Below are 24,575 nucleotides of genomic sequence, written 5' to 3'. Positions count from 1 at the left end.
ACAAAACATAACAAAATGCATTGTATCCTGAACTGAGAACTGGTCACAGCTACAGGGCGGAGCTAATTCTGGCTTCTGCCAATTATTAAAAGAACCCAAGTAAAGATGCAGCAAATTAAATCTAAATTTTGTTAAAAGAAACCTGTGGAAGGGAATTGTGACTAAACCAAGGTGTGGTGCAAGTGATGGCGAGCTGATCAACAGGCAATGGTCCCTAACTGCCGGTTTTACTAGTTCACGTTCTTCACGGCATGCTTCCTTCCTTCCCATGAAAGACTTTTTTACAAAGTCAAGATCTTGGATTCTAATATTCTCCGGGGAGGTAAAAAGCTCCGGGCGGCCTAGGTCTGAAAAAGCCCTGGCTAAATAGGCCAACCAAGGGATCTTGTTGGATTTGTCAAGGGCCAGAACGTCAAGCATGATCTTATGATTTAGTGGGAGTTCTTCGTTCATCCATATTTTTAACCATAAAATCAAAGGGGCCATACTCAACTTGTCGGAAAGAAACTGTAAGCCGACTTCTTTGTGAATAGAATACGTTGGGGTCGACTGGGGTACAGAGAGTAGGGTTCTAATAAATCCATTCTCCGCTCTCTGAATTGGTTCCACATTTGCGTATCCCCACAATGCGGAACCATATAAGGCAATGGCCACAGATTTACTATTGTAAATTTTTAATATAGCTTCCATAGGCCTGGCCCCCAGCCTACCAGCGAAACTCAAGAGTGCTGACGATGATCGAATAACGGGCAACCTCTTAGCTCTAACCTGAGGACCCCAGGACCCTTTCTGGTCAAACAGTATGCCTAAGAGACCGTGTCCCCCCTGCATGTGAAAGTTTTATTTCTCTTCCTGCGACACTCTAGGCCCACCACCATTGTGTGTGATTTGGCTACATTTATTTTAAGATCTAACTGCTCCATGAACGAGCCAAAAGCATTCAATAGGCGCTGGAGGCCATTTCCCGTACGGGCGATCAGCACGGCGTCATCCGCGTATAGGAGCGCCGGGATCTTTAATGCTCCTACGCGCGGGACGTCGGCTTCTTGCCCCCCTAGGTGAGCGCCCAGGCCGTTGATATAGATGGTAAAGAGCAAGGGGGCTAAAATGCACCCCTGCCGCACACCCCTTCATGATCTAAAGAGAGCGGTGCGCCTACCCTCATTCGTCACACGTACACTTGAGAAGAGTTCTTGATGCAGGGAGGCCATAAAGGTGACCAAGGCCTCATCAATGCCCATCTCCCGCAGGATAGACCACAACTTTGTCCTATTCACTAGATCAAATGCCGAGGAGAGGTCCATGAATGCAAGATACACGGACCCCTCCTTGGCTACAGTGTATTTAGCGATGAGCAAATGTAAGTTTGCACACTGCTCAATAGTCCCCTTTCTTTCCCTAAATCCAAATAACTTGATTGATTTGCCAACCTTTTTACAATGTTTTTCGTTGCCTTCAGTCTTTGAATTGGTTAATATTTTGTCTTTTCCGCATGTTTCTTCCTACACTAGCCTTCATTGGCACCTCCTTCTACCCCTGGTTTTAACCGGAGATATTTTTTTTAACTGACTGGGCTGGAGGGAGCTGCGTTGCGTGCCTGCATGGAGAAATAATAGTTCTCTGGCACCAATCAGAGAATTTTGGAGGAATCTGATACGTAACCGAGAATCTTGAAGACTAGACGGAGAAAAGTAAAGGCACATTGGTTGTTTCCAACTCTGTTTTTGAATTCAAGCGGCGGCAAGGAGATGCCTAGCATAAATGAGACTGAAATGTCCAGTATATCCAAAGGTGATATGGCACGGATGAAATCTCAGGCTCTCTGTATAAGCGGATGATGTTAAGTACAGACTTGACCGAGAATGTAGCCCATATGTTGTTTGTATGCCCTCTTTACACAAGCCCTCGTCGTAAGTGGCTAAAACCAACGTGTACCAACCTGGGCACCCAGAGGTATATTGAAGCTCTGAGAATATTAGAGACTGACTGTTCCCCATCTATAGCGATTGCTGTTGCTAAATTTTTAAGGTGGGCTTGGATCATACGCACTCGCCCTTTAAACTCTCCAGAAGTTAGCTAATGAACTGTAAGACCTCCAAAAACATATGATTGATCTTGTTGTATGTATAAATTTTAGCTATTTTTAAATAGTCTTTTAACAAACCTTTTAACTTTACAAATGACAGCTAAAAAGATTTAATAACTTTTTAACATTGTAATTTCTTTTGTTATGTAGTATTTATAATGGTTGTGATAGGATGTTGTTCTGCTTTTATGACATGCTGTCGAATAAAGCTTTGAAATTGAATTGTTACCTACAGGGTCAGAACATTTGAAAATAGTCGCAAGAACCTAAACACTGAAGCAGACCTTTACAACACATTATTTAACGCTACATAGGCCTCAGTATTTAAACGGGTGGAAACACTTTCCAAGATAAAGATGGAAAAAGTTCCGGATTTTAGCAGTATGCCACAAACCGCATAATGAGGAAATTTGAAAATGGCAGCTAGTCTGTAAATCAAATCCTACACTATTCGATTGCCCTACTGCTGCCAAGGGGTCGGTCCTCCGGGATCACTGTCAGGACTTTGTCTGAATTACGGTGGAGGATTGGTGAGGCTTTGTAACAGTGTTAATTAAACAATTAGGCTTCCATCAGAATTTCTGGAGGTGGTAGCTGTGTTGGTTGACTTTTAGTAGAATAATTATCATGAGGAGGTGTTCTAAACCTGGCAGCATTAGATAAAGGTTATGTATACTGTAGAGTTTTTTTCTTTTTAATTAGTTTTGTTTTCCTGATCCCAGCTCAGAAACAGTCTCCAGGCTAAAGGATTTATTGGTCATAGTAACAGAAATTCTATTCTGCTGCACAAACTTCTGTATTTTTTCCTGCCCACTTTAGAGTTGCACACAACATGTTTGTTTGTGCTCAGGTGGAAGAGCAGAGGCTTTTTTGAAGAAAAAAATAATATTAGAAGATGATAATTGCATCTAATGAGTGTTGACAATGGCGCCTAATGACTGTGGTTTCTGTTCCATAATTTGCCAGCATACCAACGGGTGGGCATTACAAGCCCAACATTTCTTCATGTTGCCAAAATGTATGTGCTGTATATATTTTTAATTTTCTGTGGTGAGGATATGTGGACACCTGTAATGAAAGCCATATCTGAAAGACAAAGACTTCTTTTATTTTTCCCTACTTTTTAAGCCTAGACAACAGCCTAAGATAAAATGTCAAGCATCTTCCATTAAGTTTAAGATTTGTACAAATCTAAAATCTGCCTCTTTTTGTGTGCTTCCTTTAGTGGGTTCCGTGTTCCGTGTACACTGTGCCACTACTGGAACCAAGCTGTTCCTGGCTGATGAGCCCCTAACTATGGTGAAACCGGTTTCCATCCATCGCTTTTTTGTGTACTTTAGTCCTTTAGATGTGTGGCACAAAATTACAATAAAGGATATCTTATAGGGTCTTATCAACAACATTTTGATGAATATTCTAGTCAGATTTCAAGAAATCTTCATTGAAGTTGATGAGGACTTTTGGCGATGTGGCGAATTGTTCCTCTATTCACTGTTTGAGTTGGTGCGAGGGGCAAAAAGAATGTTTATTTTTCTATTCTTTGTTTTATTTTTATTTTTTGTTTCAATATGTCAATTCCTCTTCTTAGCATTTTTTCCTCTTTATTTTGACTAACTCTTTCTTATTTCAACATCATGGCATTTAAAGAGTGAACCCTTTGATGCTGTTATGACTGTATTCTATTTGTGTCCATCTAGTATAACAAAGATGATCCACAATACATTCAACGTAACACCAAGAACTTAACTAGCAAAGAGTGGTTTAGATTTCTGGAACGTCCGACACCACTGTATTATCACTAATCTGAAGGCCACCCATCCACCTTTCTTAGATAGCTCACTGTGCCACAAAATAAGCTTTTAAAAATAATGTCCTTGAACACAAAAGAGCTAAATCATCCTGTTAAAATGAAATAGATTATTCCTACATATTGAGGGGTGACATTATCATTCTACAAGAGACCAAAATCGGAACCCACGAAATCTGATCTATGCATAGCCACTGGGTCCACAAACCAACATTTTCTCCTGTTGGCAAAAATAAAAATGCAATGATAACCGTTATATCTAAGAATTCATACCTTAAAATAGCTGAAAAGCAGCATAATAAAAGTATGGCTGATTAATAAAGCAGCAATAAACAGCAATGACATTTACAAAGTAAACTTGTGTGCCTCTGCTAAATCCTAATTACAAATAAGTGAATTACTGAACAACTCAATACTATTTTGGGAGGGGATTTTAATTTACCCTCTAATATAATTTTGGACAGAAATTCCCTTCTAAGTATAGGCCAAACAAACCACATAAACAAATGAGAAACGGATGCAAACAAAACTAAGTGGCATATGGAGAATGCCTAACCCAGCAATTTACTTCTCCCTCCCAGCCCCCAATATTAACTCTTGCAAATAAACTACATTCTTAATAACTAATCCCTTGCTGCAAAGTCAATCAATCCTAAAATTAAGCTGATATTGGTCTCAGCCCATGAAATCATCTCAGTCGAAGTAATAGCTTATAAATAAAAAAACAGAAAATATAAAATTTGAAAACTGAACTAAGACATACTAAATGATACGAAAGCTAAAGATCATACATACTAAACAAGTCATCAAATACTTCACAGCAGAAAATAATACTTTAGATAGCTCTCTTAAACACGTATGGGATGTCATGAAAGCAACAATAAGGGGAGTGATTATTGAAATCATGGCCAATAAGAACAAAGCGATCTCCAAAAAACTAGACTCTTTAGAAAAAGACATTAAAAGCCTGGAAAGTGAACTTCCAAGTATTAGAGATAACAGAATACTTCATAAACGAAAACCAATGAAATCTGAATACAACAACATTGTTAGTAATGGATCACACATCTAGGTGAACAATGTCAAAGCAAAAAAGTTGATTGAGAAACATAAAGTGGGTAAAACCTTAGCAAATGTTCTTAATTACAAAGGTAATCTCCAACAAATGTTCTTGATAAGAGATGTCAAAGGAACCACACTAACCGTTCTTTGAAGGCCCTTAGATGCTTTCATTATTTTTATTCAAGCTTGTATGAATCCAATTTAGAAGATTGCCAGAACTACCACAAAAATGTGGAACTAGTATTGTTAAATTATAAGAAGAGCTAGGTCTAGGTCTTGTGAAACTCAGTAAGTGAGTAGGAGGCTCTGATGCATTGAAGGAAGCCACACCATGACTTGGGTGCAGTATAAGAGAATGAGCTACCTCCCTTTTTGCTTTTGTGGAGCATGTGCACGAATGAGTGAGGCAGAGTGTAGGTGTCTGGTGGGTTGGTGAAAGTGCATGCAGCTGTTCAGGTGTTCAGGTCCTGGATTGTGTATGGCTTTGTATGTGTGTGTGAGAAGTTTGAATTGGCTGCACTTGTGAATGGGGAGTCAGTGTAGCCTACTGAGGTGCAGCGTGATGTGGGTGCAGCATTGGCCGTCAAATATTAGTCTAGCTGCTGCGTTCTGGATGGTCAGGAGTCTGTGTAGTTGTTTAGCGATTCTGGTGTATAGTGTGGCATTAGTCCAGCCCGCTGAGTGCTTGTGTATGGGCTGTCTGGTGTTCAGAGGCAACCATTTGAAGATCTTTTGCAGCATGGGTAGGATGTGGAAGCAGGCGGTGCACACCACATTGACTTGAGCCATCACATTGAGTTTGTCATCTGGGATGATCCCTAGATTTCTTGTGTGGTCTGTGGTTGTTGGTACTAGCTCTGACGGTCACCAGGTGGGATCCTATGGGGAGGTCTTGTTGCCATGGTCTTGCAGTTAGTGAAATTGTTTCTGGTGGTGTTTGTCTTGTTTGTCCGGGAGAGGATGTGTTTGGTTTCTTCGGTTTAGGCGATTCCAGTGATGTCTAGTGATCGGATGATGTTGATGAGATGTGTCATCAATATGATGAAAAGAGCGGGCCTAAGGGACGTACGATACCTGTGGGACACAGCATATCAGTTTCTTGGTCTCTGATGTGAAGGGTGGCAGACTGATCCTTTGGCTTCTTTCAGCGAGGAAGGAACAGGTCCATTTGAGAGCGGATCCTTGCATGCAAATCTTGTGCCGTCTTCTGGCCACGGAGAGGTCGAGCAGGATGAGGGCCGCTATATCTCCTCGGTCCAGGATGTTTCGAATGTCATTGGTTGCCGCGATTGCTGTTTCGTGCTGTGGTTCTTTCTGAATCCTGATGTATGTTGTCTAGAAGATGGTGAAGTTCAAGGTGGGTTGCGAGTTGCTCCCTCGGTACCATACTTTACTAGATAGGGGAGCAAGGAGATGGGTCGGAAGTTGCTCAGTTGATTTGGGTCGACTGTGGGCTTTTCAAACAGGGCGTTGATTTCTGCAACTTACCGTTCATCTAGGAAAGTGGCCGACATGATAGAGGGGTTAATGATGTGGGTCAGGGTGGTGAAGGTCCCAGGTTCATTAAGTTCATTAACACCCTTGCTGTTCGAAGCCAATAAATGCATCCATTTGCATTTCTGTATGTTCAAAATCAGTCTAGTGTCCCCACATTAGGGATTAGGTCGTAACTAATCCAGCACCCCTGATATGAGGTCCTCAGACTTGTAATCAAATCTAAAGTAATTCGCAATAGGTCCTCTAGCAGGAGCACAGAGGATGTGGCTACAGTGTTGAAGACTGTTTTTGAGTGGTCTGACATACACAGGGAAAATTGCATGGGCATAGGATAGCATTAATCATTTTCCTACTGTTTGTATAGCAACAGTTCTTTGTTTTAAATGTATAATAATCTTATCTACTCATTATGGTTTCTATTCATTGCATAAGGACAGAGCACTAGCACTTTTGTTAAAAAAACATTCATCTGTACAGTTACCACTTTTTTTTTATGCTCAATACTGTTCGCTTCTATTTGACGTTTTTTTATTATTGTGTAACAACAATTTTATTACATTTTTTTAAAAAAGCAATGGTTTTGAATAGCTATGCAAAATAAATAAACTTAACATATATGTTCCTACTGTTGCAGATTGTTAGACATTTGTGTTCACAAGTATTTTAGTGAAATTCGAACTCCCCTGCTTCTATACTCGGTTGCTAAGCCTTATATTTGGTACATTTATAATGATCTACAGGTGTAGGGAGGTTCAATATGGATTGAACTGTTTACTCGCCTGTGTTGGGTAGTAATGCCCTTCCAACCAAGTCTTTCCCATTGTTCCCTCTCCTGAAAAAAAAACAGGGTTTGCTTTCAGTGTCTAATTCATCCAAAACTAAGTTTCGGTGTTTGTGCCCTACTTTTGTTATGTCATTGCTCATAGTACAAAAGGTGGTGACACATGCCAAGTGTTGCTCATTGTCAGTTTGTATTTTGGAGTTTAACTGTTCCCTTTGTTAATACCTCACCCTTTTCCTGTATCTTTTAAGAAGGCCCTTAAGGTACCCCATATATGACAGTTTCTGTATTAGGATGTCTGATTCTTGGAAGAAATCAGTTTTTCTGCAACAGTTCTTATGAAGCCAAATAAATCTTCCAAATGGAAGGCTATCCCTCAAACGGGGACGATAACTTGAATACGAAGGTAGAGTACACGCACTGTGGGATTTATGTAAAGAGTAAAGTACAGTTTCTTGTTAAGATGCCAAATCAAGTCCAGAAAACTGATTCCCAATTTACTATGCGTCAGTGTAACTTGTATATCCGGTGTGATCATTCAGCCAAAAAGAGTAAAAGTGTTGCATTGTTACCAGTCTAAATCATCAATGTAATGTCTCCATAATGTAATATATAAAAAAATGTATGAGTACCAGAACAAACCTGTAGCTGTGCATAAAGATCCATATAGATGTTAGCTACGTTTGGAGGAGTAAAGGCTGCTCTCATAGCTGCACCTTTGACTTGGAAATAGTAGGTGTTTTGGAAAATGGAAACCTTTTGTTTAAGTGCTATTTTTAAGAGAGCAAGTATAATACTGGTCAGGACCGTGTCAGGGTGCCCCTTCACTCTAGAACAGTTTTCAGATTGGACAATACCTCATCCTGTGTGGATGTTGGCATATAAGGACTCTACGTCTAAGGTAATCAATATTTGGTTAAGTATGAAGTATTTCAGTTTGCTTTGTATATTCTTGAAGTCCCACTTAGCAGTACATTTCCTTGTTCAGATTCTGGTCATACATCCTGCATTTCTCACAAGCATTGCACTAGTTCACTGATTGTGTTATATTGCGGAACATTGTCTTGTTGCTTACCATTTACCTAATACATTGTCTTTTTAATAAAAAGACAATCTTTGTGCATGCATAATTTCATTACATTAATTGAATTGAAAGAGTACTTGTTTGTGCTTCTTTACACATTGTAAAATATTAACTGTTCAGGTTCATCCAGTAAAATCATCTGGTATTTATAACTGCATTTCTTTCTCAGATTCTTAGGAATACTGGACCACCCCATTACAATAATAGTTGCAAATTGTAAAACGGCAGCTCTTTTTACTTTGTCAGTGAGGCTGTTGACATTGTGTCATGATCCGGATGGCCGTGTGTTTTACTGTTTATTGGGCATCAGGTTGGGTCTTCATCAGGTAAAGTACTTGCGTTGCCTCAGCTATGACCTTCATCTTAAGTCTCTCTCCTTCACCAGGAAAAAATTTACTTTTGCCGCTAAAATAACCAAGATACCCCTCAAAACAAAGCCTACAGGTAAGGCTGCCTCATCAACCCCACCATTACCTGACAGTAATTTGTTGATCTCCACATGCCACACTTCCTTTAAAGGGTTCCTGCTATCTAGCACGACCTGAATTTTGGCCATCGCGTCCACTGCTAAAAGAGACTCCTCGGAGCTCCGCTTGGAACACTATCCTGGTTCTCAGCGCTAATTCGCCGCTTTTGGGCTAATCCTTACCCCGAACAAGCGCCCCCCCCCCAAAAAAAAACCTGCTCTCATCCCTGCAAGCAGGCACTGTTAACAACACCCTACTTCGAGACCTTGGGAACGTGGCAATTTGAATCCACGCCAATCTAAGGCGTTGTTATTATTCACACAACCAGGCAATTATTATTAGTCCTGATGATGATCCTGCTAGCATAGGAGCATGGGATCGAAACATCGACTTTCACATACAGTGTCGCAATTGTACCATTGTGTTAATATATTGCTGTCACTGACGCTTTTGAGCTTGCAGTACTATTTATTAAGATGCAAGCCACGTTCTGCTCCAAAAAGTTATTGCCTAAAAATCTAATTTGCTTTCTACCTTTTCCTTCATTTTTCTTTCCCTCATACTGGGTCCAAAGCGATCCTATTGGGTCCCCTTGTTTGTTTAACTGACACTTTCTTTAAAGGCATGCTTCCCACATAGCAACAGAACAGGACATTGGAAGCCTTGGAGGTGGAGCATGGGTTAGCATACACTGCTTCAGCATCAAGATCCTGAGACTGGCCATTCGAGAACTTGTTGTCCTGGATCTTCAAATATTTGAGTAAGGTATTCAGAACAGATTCAACTTTTGTCATTATCGGCAGAAGATGTGGAACATTCGGCTAGGTGTATGACCATTCCGTTTTGCAGGCCGCAAATTGCGATTTTTAATTTTTTTTTGTTTTTTGCGACTCTCAAAATGCGATATACTGATGTGTCTCAGACACATTAACGATTCCCATCGAGGTTGCAAATGACCTGCCTCATCAATAATTATGAGGCTCTTCGCTATTTGCCACCCAGTCCTGCTGTAGATAACAGATCACCATGTCTGTTTGCTTTTTAAATAAAGAAACTATTTTTTCAAATGCAACCTGGAAAACGGGATGCTTTTAAAATAAAAAAAAGTTTTACTTTCATTTTTTAAGGGCAGGCAGGGAAGGATTAAATTTGTATTTTTTGCTAATTTATCTAATTTCCTCCATAGTCTAGAGTACAATTATGAGAGCAGAATATCAGTACTCAAGCCAGTGCCCTAGTATCAGGGTTATACTTCAAATGAGGACTGTCATGAAATATCAATTTATTCTCGCCATGCAGGTACATGTCTGTAGTGTACATTCAGATTTTCTTTCTTGGAGAGTGTGAAACACTTGCCTCCTCCCACCCCTTTTTCAATGTTGTTAGTTCTACATTGGTCTTAGGGTCTGAAGTACATATATCACTTTTCACCTTTAGACCAAATGAAATTCCTCAAGGTTGTCAGTCTGATTTTAAGTCTGGGTTGGCGGTGTAGCTGTCTTAACCTATATTTGATTAACTAAAGAAAAGAAACACTGCTGAGAAAGGACCTTAACCTCCCTCTGCCCACCCACCCCCTCCAAAGTGTTAGTTTAATTTAGTACAGATCTTGATTGAGCAGAAGGACTGTGCTTCCACTGAAAATGTGTGATTGTATTGCACTGTTTGCCTTGAGGCAACACTTATGGCCAACATAGAATACATGTGTGTCTTAGGCCTGACTTATGTACTGCGAAAAGCATCATGAAGCGTTTTAAGGGTGGTTTGGCATTATGCTATTTTATGGCTTGTAGGAAGGCATTTTGTTCCAGGGAATGTCACAGGTTACCATAGTAGGCAAGGGTTTTGTTGGGCTAAATATTTGCACCTGTTATGCTGTAATAGGAAGGATTTTAGGTTGTTTTGCTAATTGTACTTTTTTTACATGTTAGTAGTTTTGTGACTCCATACTAATAGCTGCCTTTTGGGAAAAGCAAGTCGATATGAATTGCTTACAGTGACAAACCACGTGATTAAGACTATACATAGGCATGACATGTTCGTAGAAAGTCCTGTTAAAGGCCTTAAGCCCTATCCTTTTATTATTAACATTTACAGCAAATTCAGTCTGTCTGATTTATTTATTGTGAAAATATTTTACTAAAGTCAATAGGTCTTTAGGGTTTCATGCAGCATGTAGATACTTATTACATTACATGATCTCTCAAGAGTTGTGGGATTTCCCCCATCTGACAAACCCTGCAGGTAGAATATTTGCACTTTGATAATGCTAGTTAACACACTTATGCGAAAATAAAAAGGTGATGGATTGAATGCTTGACTTAATCTCAGCCACTGACAATTGCTCGGACCGCATCCCAAGTCAAAATTGTTCACCCAACTTATTTTGGACCTAGTCGTATACAAATCAGTCTTTACACTGTTCCTCGTGGGAACAGTGCAGCCCGTAATGTCAGACCAGGTCCTCCCTGAACCGAAACAAAAGAACCCATTACCAATTTTTCCTTGTTATGGGCTCTCAGTATAGCTTGGTTCCATTGGAACAGTGAACCCGGGACTCACGTCTGGCCATATCTGGCACACTCAGGGTGCCAAATGCAAAAACAACAGGGTGATGGTTGGAATGCTTGAATTAATGTTAAACCCTGGCATATCACTTGGTGCTGCATCCCAATCCATACTTTTTCACCCACCATGCCACCTCAGTTTGGACCCAAATCTACAGCTGGGTATAGCTTGGTTAACACTCCTAGGCAGAGTTGAATATTGTTTTGCGAACTTTAGTGTTGTGTACATTTATAACTTTCTGGTTGTATGCGTGGGGAACCTCTACAATTGTACACCCCAAAATATTACCTCAGTACGCCCACATTAGGATGAATCAGTGGCTGTGTTAAACCTCAATTTCATGAGGCAGAGCCTCGACCCCCTCTCCCACCCCCCTCCCCCCTTCCGGGATAAGTTACTTTATAGCATGTCAAAATACAGTTAATTAAGTAAGGTTAAACTCCATAATTGAGTTCTAGAGCAGGAATAGAAATGTTAAAGATGTCTTGCAAAAATTCAAAAGGTAAGGTACAGAAATGATAATGGGGAAGTGTGAAGTTCAATGTGAGCCGCAAAAGCTTATAAGAAAACATAAAGCATCCTAGTAGCATTGGAAAAGCTATAGCTTACCCTCAGAATCTGGGGTTTATATTGTTTTGTTGCATAGAAAATTATTTGCTTCTGCAAAAAAAATCATGGTGTGAGCAGAAGAAATCTACTTTTAGAAATTGAGAACAAAGTTCCATAAAGCATCATATTGCCTTACCATCTATGCACTATCACACTTCATGACTATTGATTCTGCCCATTCTATACTAATGTCATCTTGAGGTGTCAGGACAAGAAGAGGAGCAGACTATTGTTAATGAAAGCAGTACAGTGAGCTGGCAGAAGGGCTTTGGAAAACGCAACATTACTGTGTTAGTGTTTGAAAGTTTGCTTTGAGAACAACAAGAGCAGTGTCAATGGAAAGTACCAAACATGACTGCTTGATTTTTTATTTTATTTTTTGTCCTCATTTGTCTTGACCCCACTTGACGAGAAACGGAAAGAGTGACCTCCATCTTTCAATTTCGTGTCCTGGTTATCTCGTTGTTTCCTACCATCAACCAGAGACATTTAATTACTGAATGGAGGGTCGGGGTAAAAAAGATGTTTGCTCCATCTAGGTCTTCACATAACCTGCCGGACAAAATGCCTGGGAGACCCTTTTTGGAAGTCCGAGGAGCATTAAAGGCATAATCATAGGACCCGGGAAAAAAAAAAAAAAAACCCGGACTCCTATCTCCATGACTTCAATAAATTCCAAATGCCACTTTATTCTTATTACCGGATCTGGCCATATCCACCTTAGATACTTTATACAGCGAGGTCAACCACTCTGAATGTGTTGAGGCTGTTGGCTCTACCCAATACTTGCATATTTGCCTCCTTGCCAAAAGTATTCCGTAGAAGAGTAGAGATCTTGCAGGGCCCACAATGTTGTCGTCTAAGCCAAAAATAATTAGCTGTGAGCTAATAGTAAAAGGGACCCTCCGGATGGATTTCATAGATGTTATAACTTTGTTCCAGAACTCGCATAGAAGGGGGCAATCTTTAAACTTGTGTATGTCTGATGCTTCTGGAGATCCACATTTATTACATGCTTTGCCGGGCTGAAATTTCGATAGTTTGAGCGGGGAAAGATACGCTGTATGAGCTGTGAAGATATGATTGCGCCTGATCCAAGCAGGTTTAACTATTTGTGATGGTGCTGGACTCGGCACCCCTGCAGGGGACGTGGAGCAAACACGGGACTGGTGGCTAGCTACCCCCCTCTCACCTGCTTATGTCCCCTCTCACCAGGAGTCCCCTCATTTCCACTAGGATGAATGGTGCAAGCAAGAAAACGAGCCCCTTTGGTCCAGCGGCATGGTAATCCAAGACGGGTCCTTTAATGATGGGTTTGAACATGACGAGACTCCTCCCAATGACGTCACCACGCTGCTGACAACAAATGCGAGCGGAATCAGGAAGTCGCCGGACGGGGTTTTCCCGGAGGACGAGAGCAGCGTTAGAGAGCAGAGAAGAGGAGAGGAGCGAAACTTTACAAAGGAGGACGAGGCGGTAGAAGATCCCTGCGGTGATACCAGCAAGCCCGGAGGCCAACGTCACCACGAGGCGCCCCGCCACGCTCCCACGGGATGTGCGTGGCTTCAACAGGTACGGGGCAGAGTGGCGGGTTGGGTGGGGCGAAAAAGCCTGCCTGACACCAGAAACCAGTGTAAATAGTTTAAAACTCTGTGTACAGATTGCCAAACAACCCGTCCCTTTCACGGGCACTCTGAGCACTTATTGAGATTGTAGATAGCACTCCTCCACTGTGTTTCCTTCACCCCCGGTCCTTTCTCAAAAGCTCCTGGTCTCCCTTCTAATACCCCACTTGTCTCTTTCTCTCCTGGTTGCCGGACGGAGCGGAGAACCTGTTGTCATCTGTGCTCCCAGAGACCGAGCCATTCACCACCCGTGGCTTCTGTCCCGGTATCAAGACGGATCCAGCAACCTTCGCCAGGGAAAGACTGACAAGCCGGAAGCGAAAATCCTATATAAAAATAAAGCCTTCATTGAGATCCCTACTTAAGGCCTCTGACTCCCTTCCTTCTGCCCCATTACAAGTGGTTTCAGAAGTGGGATCTGTTCCACCACAGCCCATCTGTACCAGTGAGATGGACGCCCTGATCCAGCACATCATTAAGGGCCAGGAGAAGCTAGGATGGGCCCTTGAGAGGCAACTTTCCTCCGCTCATGCGGACCGTGAACTTTTCCAAAACACCATCACTGCCTAGATAGAAAGCCTCCAGAAAAATGTGCCGCCTCCACCTGTGACAGTGCCCATAGAGGGCCGGATCCATGTCCCTAATCCCTCGGGGATCTCGCTGCAGAAGTACATGCCGGGAGAGGACCCCGATGCGTTCTTGTTAAATTTCGAGCGGGCGGCCAGAGCACTGGGGTGGCCCGAAGAAAAGTGGCCATTCTTTCTGGCCCATTTGCTCTCAGGAGAGGCCCAGTTCACCTACCAGATGGCCAACCCTGTTGGTAACTCCCCCTATCGTATAATCAAGGAGGTCATCGACCATCTCGGTCTGGATCCGGAAGCATACAGGGTACGCTTTCGCAAAGAAAGAGGAACCGCGAACGAAAATCCTAAGACCTTATTCTTCCGCCTGAAGATGGCCGCGAACAAGTGGCTAAAACCCGAGACCAGCACTAAAGAGGAAGTCATGGCAAAGATATATCTCGAACAATTCATGAAAGCTTTGCCGTATGACTCCCAACGATGGTCCAGACAACACTCGGGACTTACGGTTGAACAGGCCATCGAAATGGCAGCCAAATATGCTTGGGCCCAGCCACGTGCCACTGGGTGGGAACATGAGAAAACCAGCAAGAGCATACCCCCACCCAAAATAGAAAAGAAAGCAAAGCCCCTATTCGAACCGGCCAGACCCAGGCCGCCGAGGTTTGACTCTCCTATGTTACGTGGCCCACCGTGTTTTGAGTGTGGCGAGTGGGGCCACATTGCCCGTCTATGCCCTAGGAAAAAGCCAACCGAAGAGCCGATGGAGGTGGGATATATACCCAAAACCGTGCTGTACTCCGCTGAAATGGGAACGTCATTTTACGTGAGTATGAGGATGAATGGCTATTTAGTGCGTGCCCTCCTGGACTCGGGCTGTAGGCAGTCGGTGGTCCAGGAACGTTTTGTCCTCCCGGACCAATATGTACCCGAGACGACTGTGCATATCCGTTGTGTACACGGGGATATTAAACCGTATCCTCTGGCACTATTGACTATAACCCATAGAGACAAGGGTCCCTACACAGTTAAAGTAAGCGTAGTAGACTCCCTCCCGGAGGATGTGATCTTGGGAGTAGACAACCCCGATTTCCTCTCATTGTTTAGCAACACCCTTGATCACCCGTCCCAAGGAAAAGAGGGCACTAGACCAGCGTTGCTGTCTCCCGAACCATGGGTCATAGACCGCAGTTATTGATTTGCCCAAGCCGATGACCAAACCCTCTACAACGCCTGGGAGAGCGCTCATGTCTCTCAAAACAACCAAACCCAGACATACCCTCGGTTCACTATAAAGAGGTGGCAGACCCGTAAGCGGAGGACGGCCCGGGACCAGGGTTCGATTCCCGACGCGGCAGGGTCGCGGACCAGGGTCAGCGGGCTCGATAATTCTCGCCTCGGTGCCTACTCCAGTCAGGGACCAGACTCGGCAACTCTGGGCATTAGCTTGCCTCATCTTCACAACGGCCCCCCCAGACCGCCGGGGATGCTTGGTCGCACCTTAGAGATACCCATTAGGGACCATCTCTCAGGGTGAGCCAGGACGGGTTCCCCAGCGGTCGAAGCGCGGAGATACTCCTTCGGGAGTCGATTCCTAGCGCTATATAAACCCGCAATTAAATTAAATTAAATTAAATTAAATTAAATTAAAGAGCGACCTGTTGTACCGGGACCCGGCAGAAAAGAGCAACGCCCAGTTGTTGGTACCACTGTCCTTCAGGGAGCAGGTATTGTTCTTCGCCCATACCCACCTCACTGCTGGACATTCAGGCAAAGAGAAAACGACGGACAGCATTTTGCGCTATTTCTGCTGGCCGGGTATTTACAAGGATGTCCAGCTGTACTGTGCCAAGTGTGAGATCTGCCAGAGAAAGAATACCAACCGACCCACAGCGGCCCCGTTGCGACCCCTCCCGATCATGGGCATCCGGTTCGAACGGGTGGGTATGGACCCGATTGGACCACTCCCAAAATCATCAAAGGGACATCTGTACGCGCTCATCTTAATAGACTGTGACCCGCTTCATAGAAGCCTTCCCTTTAAGGACTCCCACCACCTCCAACATATCCGAGAAATTCGTGGATCTCTTCGCAAGGGTAGTCTTCCCAAAGGAAGTCCTAACGGACCAGGGCACGCCATTTACATCCCGTCTCATGAAAGAGGTCTGCAAGACATTGGACATCAAACATATTAAAACATCAGTATATCATCCGCAAACGTACAGGCTCGTGGAGAGATATAACCAATCACTCAAATACACCTTGAAAAAAATGCTAAGCACCGAAGGGTCCGACTGGGACCGTCTTTTACCACTGTCTCTTTACGTCCTTAGGGCCCAGAAGCAGAGCAGCCTGGGCTGCTCGGCTTTTGAACTTTTGTATGGGCGACACCCCAGGTCACTGCTGGAGATAACGAAGGACGTGTGGGAGACTGAAGAAGAACAGGAGCAGAAATCCCTCCTTGAGTACACCCTACAGTTGAGGTCCAAACTTGGCAAACTCCGGGATCTAGCCTGTACCAATCTAGAGCAGAGTCAAATCCGTCAGAAAAAGAACTACGACCGAGGCAAGAAACTGAGGAAGATGAACGTCGGTGAATGGGCACTGGTTCTATTACCCTCCATAAACAGCAAAAACAAGAGCGAATGGTTGGGTCCATACGAAATAATCGAAACTATAGGGGACACCACATACCGTCTGCAGCTAACTCCCTCCAAAACCCAAACTTAACACATCAACCTCTTTTCAAAAAATGATCGGTCCCTTCCCCAGAGGTGTGAACCTTGCGATCCCGACTACAAAGACGGCAACCACACTGGATCGCTTAGTGGTGAACGAAGCTCTCTCCGAACGACAAAAGGTGGACCTGAACAGAACCCTGATCCCCTTTTCGGAGATCTTCTCGGATCTCCCAGAGAAGTCTAACCTAGTCGAACACCACATCGAGACGGAGCCTGGGAAAATGGTAAGACAACGCCCCTACTGGATCCCCGCAGCTAGACGTGAAGCAGTAAGGAAAAAAGTGGAGGAAATGCTGGAACTCTGTGTTATAAGCCCATCGAAGAGCAACTGGGCTTCCCCAATCGTGATGGTGCCAAAACCTGACGGCTCCAAAAGGTTCTGTATGGACTTTAGAGCTCTAAACAGCATCTCAACGTTCGATGCATACCCGATCCCCAGAGTGGATGAACTGATCGAGAAGCTGGGAGATGCAGTTTATATTACCACTTTTGACCTCACAAAGGGGTATTGGCAGGTGCCCCTCTGTGAAGAAGACCAGAAGAAAATCGCTTTCATTACGGATGAAGGATTATATGAATTTACGGTTCTTCCTTTCGGTCTACACGGGGCACCTGCCACATTCCAGCGCCTCATGAATGCCATCCTGACGAAATATCCGTCGTTCAGCTCACGAACCTGGATGACATTGTGATCTACAGCAATACGCGGGAGGACCACTTACGACATCTGCACATTATTCTTACAGCTCTGAAACAAGCCGGCCTGCACGTCAACGCGAAGAAGTCTAGAGCCGCCTTCAACAGAGTCAAGTACTTAGGGTATGTCCTGAGCGATGGTACAATCGCTCCCCAAAACGAGAAGGTAAAGGCCATAGAAAAGACGGCTTTTCCATCCAACAAAAGGGACATGAGAGCTTTCCTAGGGTTGATTGGTTATTATTGGAGATGTATCCCCATGTTTGCCGAGGTAGCTGTAAATGTAAAAAATGTAAATTGATACTTGTATAGCGCACTACTCACCCGCAAGGCGCTTGTACGAATACCGCTGTGGAACCCATCCTGGCTTTCCCAGTGAGGCGTCCACTCCTGGGCACCCCCAAGGTGGAGGCCAGGCATCCTTAGCGTTATGGGGGCCGTTGTGGAGATTAAGCTAGCTATTGCCCAGAGTTGCAGAGTGGGACTCCATGATTGGAATAGGCACCGAGGTGAGGATTATCAGGTCAGTGGAATTTTGAGCCCAAGACCCGCCGAGGCAGGGAATTGAACCCTGGTCCCGGGCCAGACCTCTGCATCAGGGTCTGCCGCTCTAACCATTGATTTACAAAAGGGGGTGGTGATGAACAGAGTGTCTGAATTGAGCAGACCACTCTTACCCAGTCCAAAGATCAGGGCTTGATCCATCACCGTTATTTATCTCACTGCCCCATCCCAGCTCAGAATCTGGCTATATGCAAATCAGTCTGTCCCTGGCCCAGTGCATCATGGGAACAGGGCAGACTAAACTACCAAGCCAATTCTTTACCAGAAAGGAGACAAGCTACCGGGGACCGGTTTCTGGCATTTCAGCCTCTTCGGCCCGGCTTGCTTGAATCCTGATGGAGCAGTGAGAAAGGGACTCATGTCTGAGTATACCCTGCCACACCTATAGTGGCCAAAATCGATTTACAAAAGGGGGTGGTGATGAACAGAGTGTCTGAATTGAGCAGACCACTCTTACCCAGTCCAAAGATCAGGGCTTGATCCATCACCGTTATTTATCTCACTGCCCCATCCCAGCTCAGAATCTGGCTATATGCAAATCAGTCTGTCCCTGGCCCAGTGCATCATGGGAACAGGGCAGACTAAACTACCAAGCCAATTCTTTACCAGAAAGGAGACAAGCTACCGGGGACCGGATTCTGGCATTTCAGCCTCTTCGGCCCGGCTTGCTTGAATCCTGATGGAGCAGTGAGAAAGGGACTCATGTCTGAGTATACCCTGCCACACCTATAGTGGCCAAAATCGACTGGGACAGGAACAGACTAATTTGCATACAGCCAGGTTCTGAAACTGGGATGGTGCAGTGAGCTAAAAAACGGTGTTGGATCTAGCCCTGATCTCTTGACTGGGTGAGAGTATTCTGTTTAATTCAGAGACTCTGTCCCTCACCACCCCTTGTTGTAAATAGCTCTAACCATTGAGCCACACTTCTCCACAGGTGCCCCCCTCACTGACCTGCTGCGTAAGGATGTGAAACCCGAGAGCTCCTGAACCCCTCACAAGAAGCCTTGAGTGCATTCGAAAGGTTAAAGCACATTATGACCACAGCCCCAGTTTTAGTATCCCCTGACTTATCCAAAACTTTCCTATTAGCCACAGATGCCTCCAACGTAGGTATTGGGGCTGTCTTATCACAAGTAGGTGAAGACGGGTTGGAACACCTGGTGCTATATGCCAGCAGGAAGTTATTTCCACGTGAATGTAAATACTCCACGGTGGAACGGGAGTGTCTCGCAATTAAGTGGGCTGTAGAGAAGCTCCAATATTACCTAGAGGGAAGACCATTCATCCTACATACTGACCACGCTCCCTTAAGGTGGATGTACAGGAACCAGGGCAACAACCCCAGGGTGCTCCGTTAGTTCTTGTCCCTACAGCCTTATTTCTTCACGGTGCAGCATAGAAAGGGGTCAGAAAATGGAAATGCCGATTTTCTGTCCAGGGTCTTCCCTCTCCCCGATCTGGTGAAACCAGGGGGGGAGGTGTGAGGCGGTGCTGGACTCGGTACCCCTGCAGGGGACGTGGAGCAAACACAGGACTGGTGGCTAGCTACCCCCTCTCACCTGCTTATGTCCCGTCTCACCAGGAGTCCCCTCATTTCCACCAGGATGAATGGTGCGAGCAAGAAAACGAGCCCCTTTGGTCCAGCGGCATGGTAATCAAAGACGGGTCCTTTAATGATGGGTTTGAACATGACGAGACTCCTCCCAATGACGTCACCATGCTGCTGAGAACAAATGTGAGCGGAATCAGGAAGTCGGCGGACGGCGTTTTCCCGGAGGACGAGAGCAGCGTTAGAGAGCAGAGAAGAGGAGAGTGGTGAAACTCTACAAAGGAGGACGAGACGGACGAAGATCCCTGCGGTGATACCAGCAAGCCCGGAGGCCAACGTCACCACGAGGCCCCCCGCCACGCTCCCACGGGAGGAGCGTGGCTTCAACAGGTACGGGGCAGAGTGGCGGGTTGGGTGGGGCGAAACAGCATGCCTGATACTAGAAACCAGTGTAAATAGTGTAAAACTCTGTGTACAGATTGCCAAACAACCCGTCCCTTTCACGAGCACTCTGAGCACTTATTGAGATTGTAGATAGCACCCCTCCACTGGGTTTCCTTCACCCCCGGTCCTTTCTCAAAAGCTCCGGGTCTCCCTTCTAATACCCCACTTGTCTCTTTCTCTCCTGGTTGCTGGACGGAGCGGAGAACCTGTTGTCATCTGTGCTCCCAGAGACCGAGCCATTCACCACCCGTGGGTTTTGTCCCGGTATCAAGATGGGTCCAGCAACCTTCGCCAGGGAAAGACTGACAAGCCGGAAGCGAAAATCCTATATAAAAATAAAGCCTTTATTGAGATCCCTACTTAAGGCCTCTGACTCCCTTCCTTCTGCCCCTTCCACCCCATTACACTATTCTATATAGAGTGTTAAATGACTCCATCCATAACAAATCACACTGTATATTCATCTGTTCTCCCCATAGGTTATCTGCAAGTTTAAATTCGCCATCTGCTTCCTCATCAATAGCCCAGTACCACATTGAGACCTCCCTTCTCCCTCCTGGCCTTGCCACAAGCTGCTCTTCTAGGTTACTGCCCTTCCCAAGTGGCACTTTACTCTTTGCCTGTGACTGGACCCAGCTATTTAGTTGAAGATATTTAAACTTGGATAGAGCGGGCCCCACTGCCACACGAAGATCTTCCCAAAAAGGCAGAACGGCCCCTTCCAACAGGTCTCCCCACGTCATAAACCCAGAATCTTTTAAAGGCGTGCTCAGACTATCCCGCAGGCATGCAGGAGTACCCGGGAAATCCCATAGTGGTGCCCTTTTTGAAAAATAGCCCAGCCCTACTCTTCTTCTAATTAATAACCAGCTTCTGGCTATTGACTGAAGAGTCTTTAATGTAACTTTTAAAAAAAAACATTGGTCTCCGAACATAAACATAAAACCAACTTCCAACAGATCTGAACCCCTTAACATAGCCCGAAACATCTCACCCACAGTTGTGCTAGTAGGCATCTTCAGCAACATTCGAAAAGGAGACAACTGAAATGCCCATGCATAATATTGCAAGTCGGGCATTACTAGACCCCCTTTCTCCCTCTTCCGCCTAAGCTTCTTTCAAGCTAATCTAGTGGCTCTGTGCTTCCAAATGAATGAATTTAATTCACGTTGACACTTCGCTAATTGTTTCGTGTCAAAAGCCAGTGGAATAGAGTTGAAGAGAAATGTTATCTTAGGGATGATAGACATTTTAACAAGATTAATCCTTCCCAAGATTGATAAGGGAAGGTGCATCCAAGAATTCAACTGTTTTTGGCACTGTTTAAAGATGTAATCAAGGTTAAATACCGGGATCTTCTCAACTTTCTTAGTTATTCTAATACGTAAATAACGCATGGTTGAAGCAATATGGTGGTGTTTATTCTCCATATTCCACGCCATTATCTCTGTCTTATAAGCGTTAATTTCATATCCCAATATTGTGCCAAACTCTTCTGCATGTGCCATAGTCGCAGAAAAAGCAGTATCAAGGTCTGCTGTAAAGATCATAATATCATCTGCATAGAGGGCCTCTCTCCTCTTCCACTCTCCAAATTTAAACAGGACGATGTTATTGTCTTCTCTAAGTACCTGTGCAAATGGTTCTATGTAGTTGTATCAATTCCATTGGTTCCCGAGGTGGTGACGCGTGTGTGGTAGGGCTCTGCCAGCACGGTTGCATGCCTTTCACTAGCTGCAATACTTTTCTCTTAAACTGTATTTTTAAAAGTGAATTACAACTTTTACTGTGTATACTTTGTTTTTACATTGTCGGAACCAGAGAGACCCTGCTCCTGTGTTCTACTTACTTGGCCAGGTTCGTCCGTGCGAGCGGACCCGCCATTTTGAGGGTAGCCCTCACTCGCGGTCTAGTGGTTGGGGAGCAGGCTCCATAAAACGACACTGGGGCAAACGCGCAGCGGACGCGCGCCAAAGGCAAGCCCGTCTGCGCCCATCCGCGCCAAAGCCGCGCCCAGTGCCAGTTATGCGCTCATTTCAACTGCGTAAGTACCCCTCTCTCGGATGGGCCCCCCCACTATACTCCCGTGAGACCCTGCTTAACTTGGGTGAGCACACGCATGAGGGACATCTCTCGTTCGCGGAATCTGCTCTTCCATTGAAGGACTTTGTGATTGGGGGGTTTTTGTCCTGTGGACTTCTCAATGTTAGATCTTTGCCCAAACATACAGAGGAAATCCAATTACTGGTGGAATCGCATCAGTTAGATGCCTTATTTATCACCGAGACCTGGACCCACCTTCACTGTGAGATCGAGCTGGGTTGGGCCTGCCCGCAGGACTACAAAATTCTTCACCTCTCTAGACCTAAAGGACGTGGTGGTGGGGTGGGGGTGACTTATAGGGCTTCCTGGCATGTCGAGACCATTGACATGGACCCGGTTATTGGTGCTGAGTTTCTTGGCCTATCTTTCAATAGTCACACTGGGGCTATGTTCACGGGGATCATTTGTTATAGACAGCCCGGGACCTTCAGTATCCAGCAACAACAGTCACTACTTACCACCTTTACCAATATGGCTGCCTCCCACAATAAACGGATAATCCTAGGTGATTTTAACCTGTGGCTGAATGGCTCCTTAGATACGGGGCTGCTCAACCTTCTCCACTCGTGTGAAAGTGTTGGTCTCCACCAATATGTTACGGGACCCACTCACAGGGCAGGACACCGGCTTGACCTGATTTGTTCGGTCCCCCAGCTAGCACACCTGAGTGAAATTCTGCCCATGGACTGGACTGATCATTTCCTTCTTAAATTCTATGTTAGTAGCAAGGGGGCCCGAACACAGGTACAAGGTGCTACCACTAAATTTATGTACAGGGACTGGAGAGCCCTTGGGATGCTGAGAACTACTGATGCAGTATTCAAGGTTGAAGATAGTTTCTCTTCAGACTGTCAAGTCGATGAGAACTATGCTTCATTGTGTCTCAGGATCACCACAAGGGTAGATTCTCTTGCCCCGCTAAAAACACGCAGGTACAAGGGCAGAGCTTCGGCTCCTTGGTTTAATGATTCCTTAAAGGCTTTAAAACTAGCCTGTAAACAGGCTGAAAGGAAATGGAGGCAAGGATATACAAATGCTAGCAGACTGCTCTGGAAAGCTAAACTTGCCGAATATAAAGCCCTGATTCATAAATCCTAAGCTGATTATTTCTGCTCCACGATATGTACTGCGGCAAGTAGCTCCAAAAGCATCTTTCAGATTTTGAACGGTCTAACAAACCCTGACTGTTCCAAAAAGTTGACTCCCCCTACGCAGGCTCTTTGTGATAACCTGGCTTTGTTTTTCTAGGAAAAAATGTATGCCATTATTCACGATTTGAATACCACTTCCACTCTGACTTGCTCCATTAGTCTAGGGGATGGAGGTGCAGAGGTTGGAGCTGGGAGCCCTGGTTGGCAGCCTGCTGATTTTCTCTCGGAGTTTCCTCCCATTACGGAGGAGGACCTCGGCAGACTGGCTCGGGGTATTTCATCGGCATCACCTCTGGACCCTATTCCTCATAAAATTTGGAAGGACTATGGAGATGAACTTTTTCCTACCCTCTGTAGGATTTGTAATCAATCATTGGATAGTGGTACGGTTCCTGCCTCCTGGAAACAGGCCCTGGTATCCCCATTGTTAAAAAAACCCTCCCTGAACCCAGAATGTCTACAGAATTATAGACCAATCTCCTTGTTACCGTTCCCTGAAAAAATTGTTGAACGTTGGGTGAGCTCGATCCTTTCTAAACAGCTGGAGCAACATCAATTTCTGGATGAAATTCAATTTGGCTTTCGCCCAGCCCATGGGACCGAAACGGCTCTGCTCACTGCCATGGAGGATCTTCGAATGCGTGCAGTCAGAGGTCAAGCAGTGGCTCTGATTCTGCTTGATCTGTCTCCGCATTTGATACGGTAAATCATGCGATCCACCTGGAAAGACTGAGTGAGGCCGGGGTGGGTGGTGGTGCCCTGCGGTGGTTTCGCTCCTTCCTACAGGAAGCAGGCGGTGTCCCTCCCCCCTTTTCAATCTGCGTTCTCTCCGGTGTCTCATGGGGTGCCTCAGGGTTCGGCAGTCAGCCCGATCTTATTTAACGTTTTTCTGAAACCCCTGATTGCGTTGATAAAATCTCATCGGATTAATGCTATCAACTATGCAGATGATACTCAAATCATTCTATCTTGGGAGGGTGAGGAATCGATCCCGCTGGAGACATTTCATGACTGTTTGCGAGATACGGCTGGCTGCCTACATAACAACTCACTGCAGTTCAACGCTAGCAAGACTGAGGCACTGTTCTGTGCTGGAAGTCGGATCCCTCGCCCTTTCCTGGATAACTTCTGGCCTCCAGAATCAGTGATAAAAACTC

At 44.9% G+C, this 24,575-nt stretch overlaps 2 protein-coding genes across 2 annotated transcripts in view; both read left to right on the top strand.

Moving 5' to 3' along the window:
* Positions 1-24,575, top strand: part of GALNT10 (polypeptide N-acetylgalactosaminyltransferase 10) — a 952,883-nt gene that overhangs the window by 376,003 nt on the left and 552,305 nt on the right. The window lies entirely within an intron of this gene.
* LOC147702586 (uncharacterized) lies at positions 12,984-16,891 on the top strand. The gene is made up of 2 exons (XM_086928807.1): positions 12,984-15,466; positions 15,822-16,891. The coding sequence occupies exon 1, from the start codon at positions 14,259-14,261 to the stop codon at positions 15,363-15,365; it is 1,107 nt and encodes a 368-aa protein (XP_086784933.1). The 5' UTR covers positions 12,984-14,258; the 3' UTR covers positions 15,366-15,466; positions 15,822-16,891.

This window comes from Lissotriton vulgaris, chromosome 7 (assembly GCF_964263255.1).
Source record: "Lissotriton vulgaris chromosome 7, aLisVul1.2, whole genome shotgun sequence".
NCBI classification, from domain to species: domain Eukaryota; kingdom Metazoa; phylum Chordata; class Amphibia; order Caudata; family Salamandridae; genus Lissotriton; species Lissotriton vulgaris.
The sequence above is the reverse complement of the archived record's forward strand: the minus strand, read 5'-3'. Positions and strand labels throughout refer to the sequence as shown.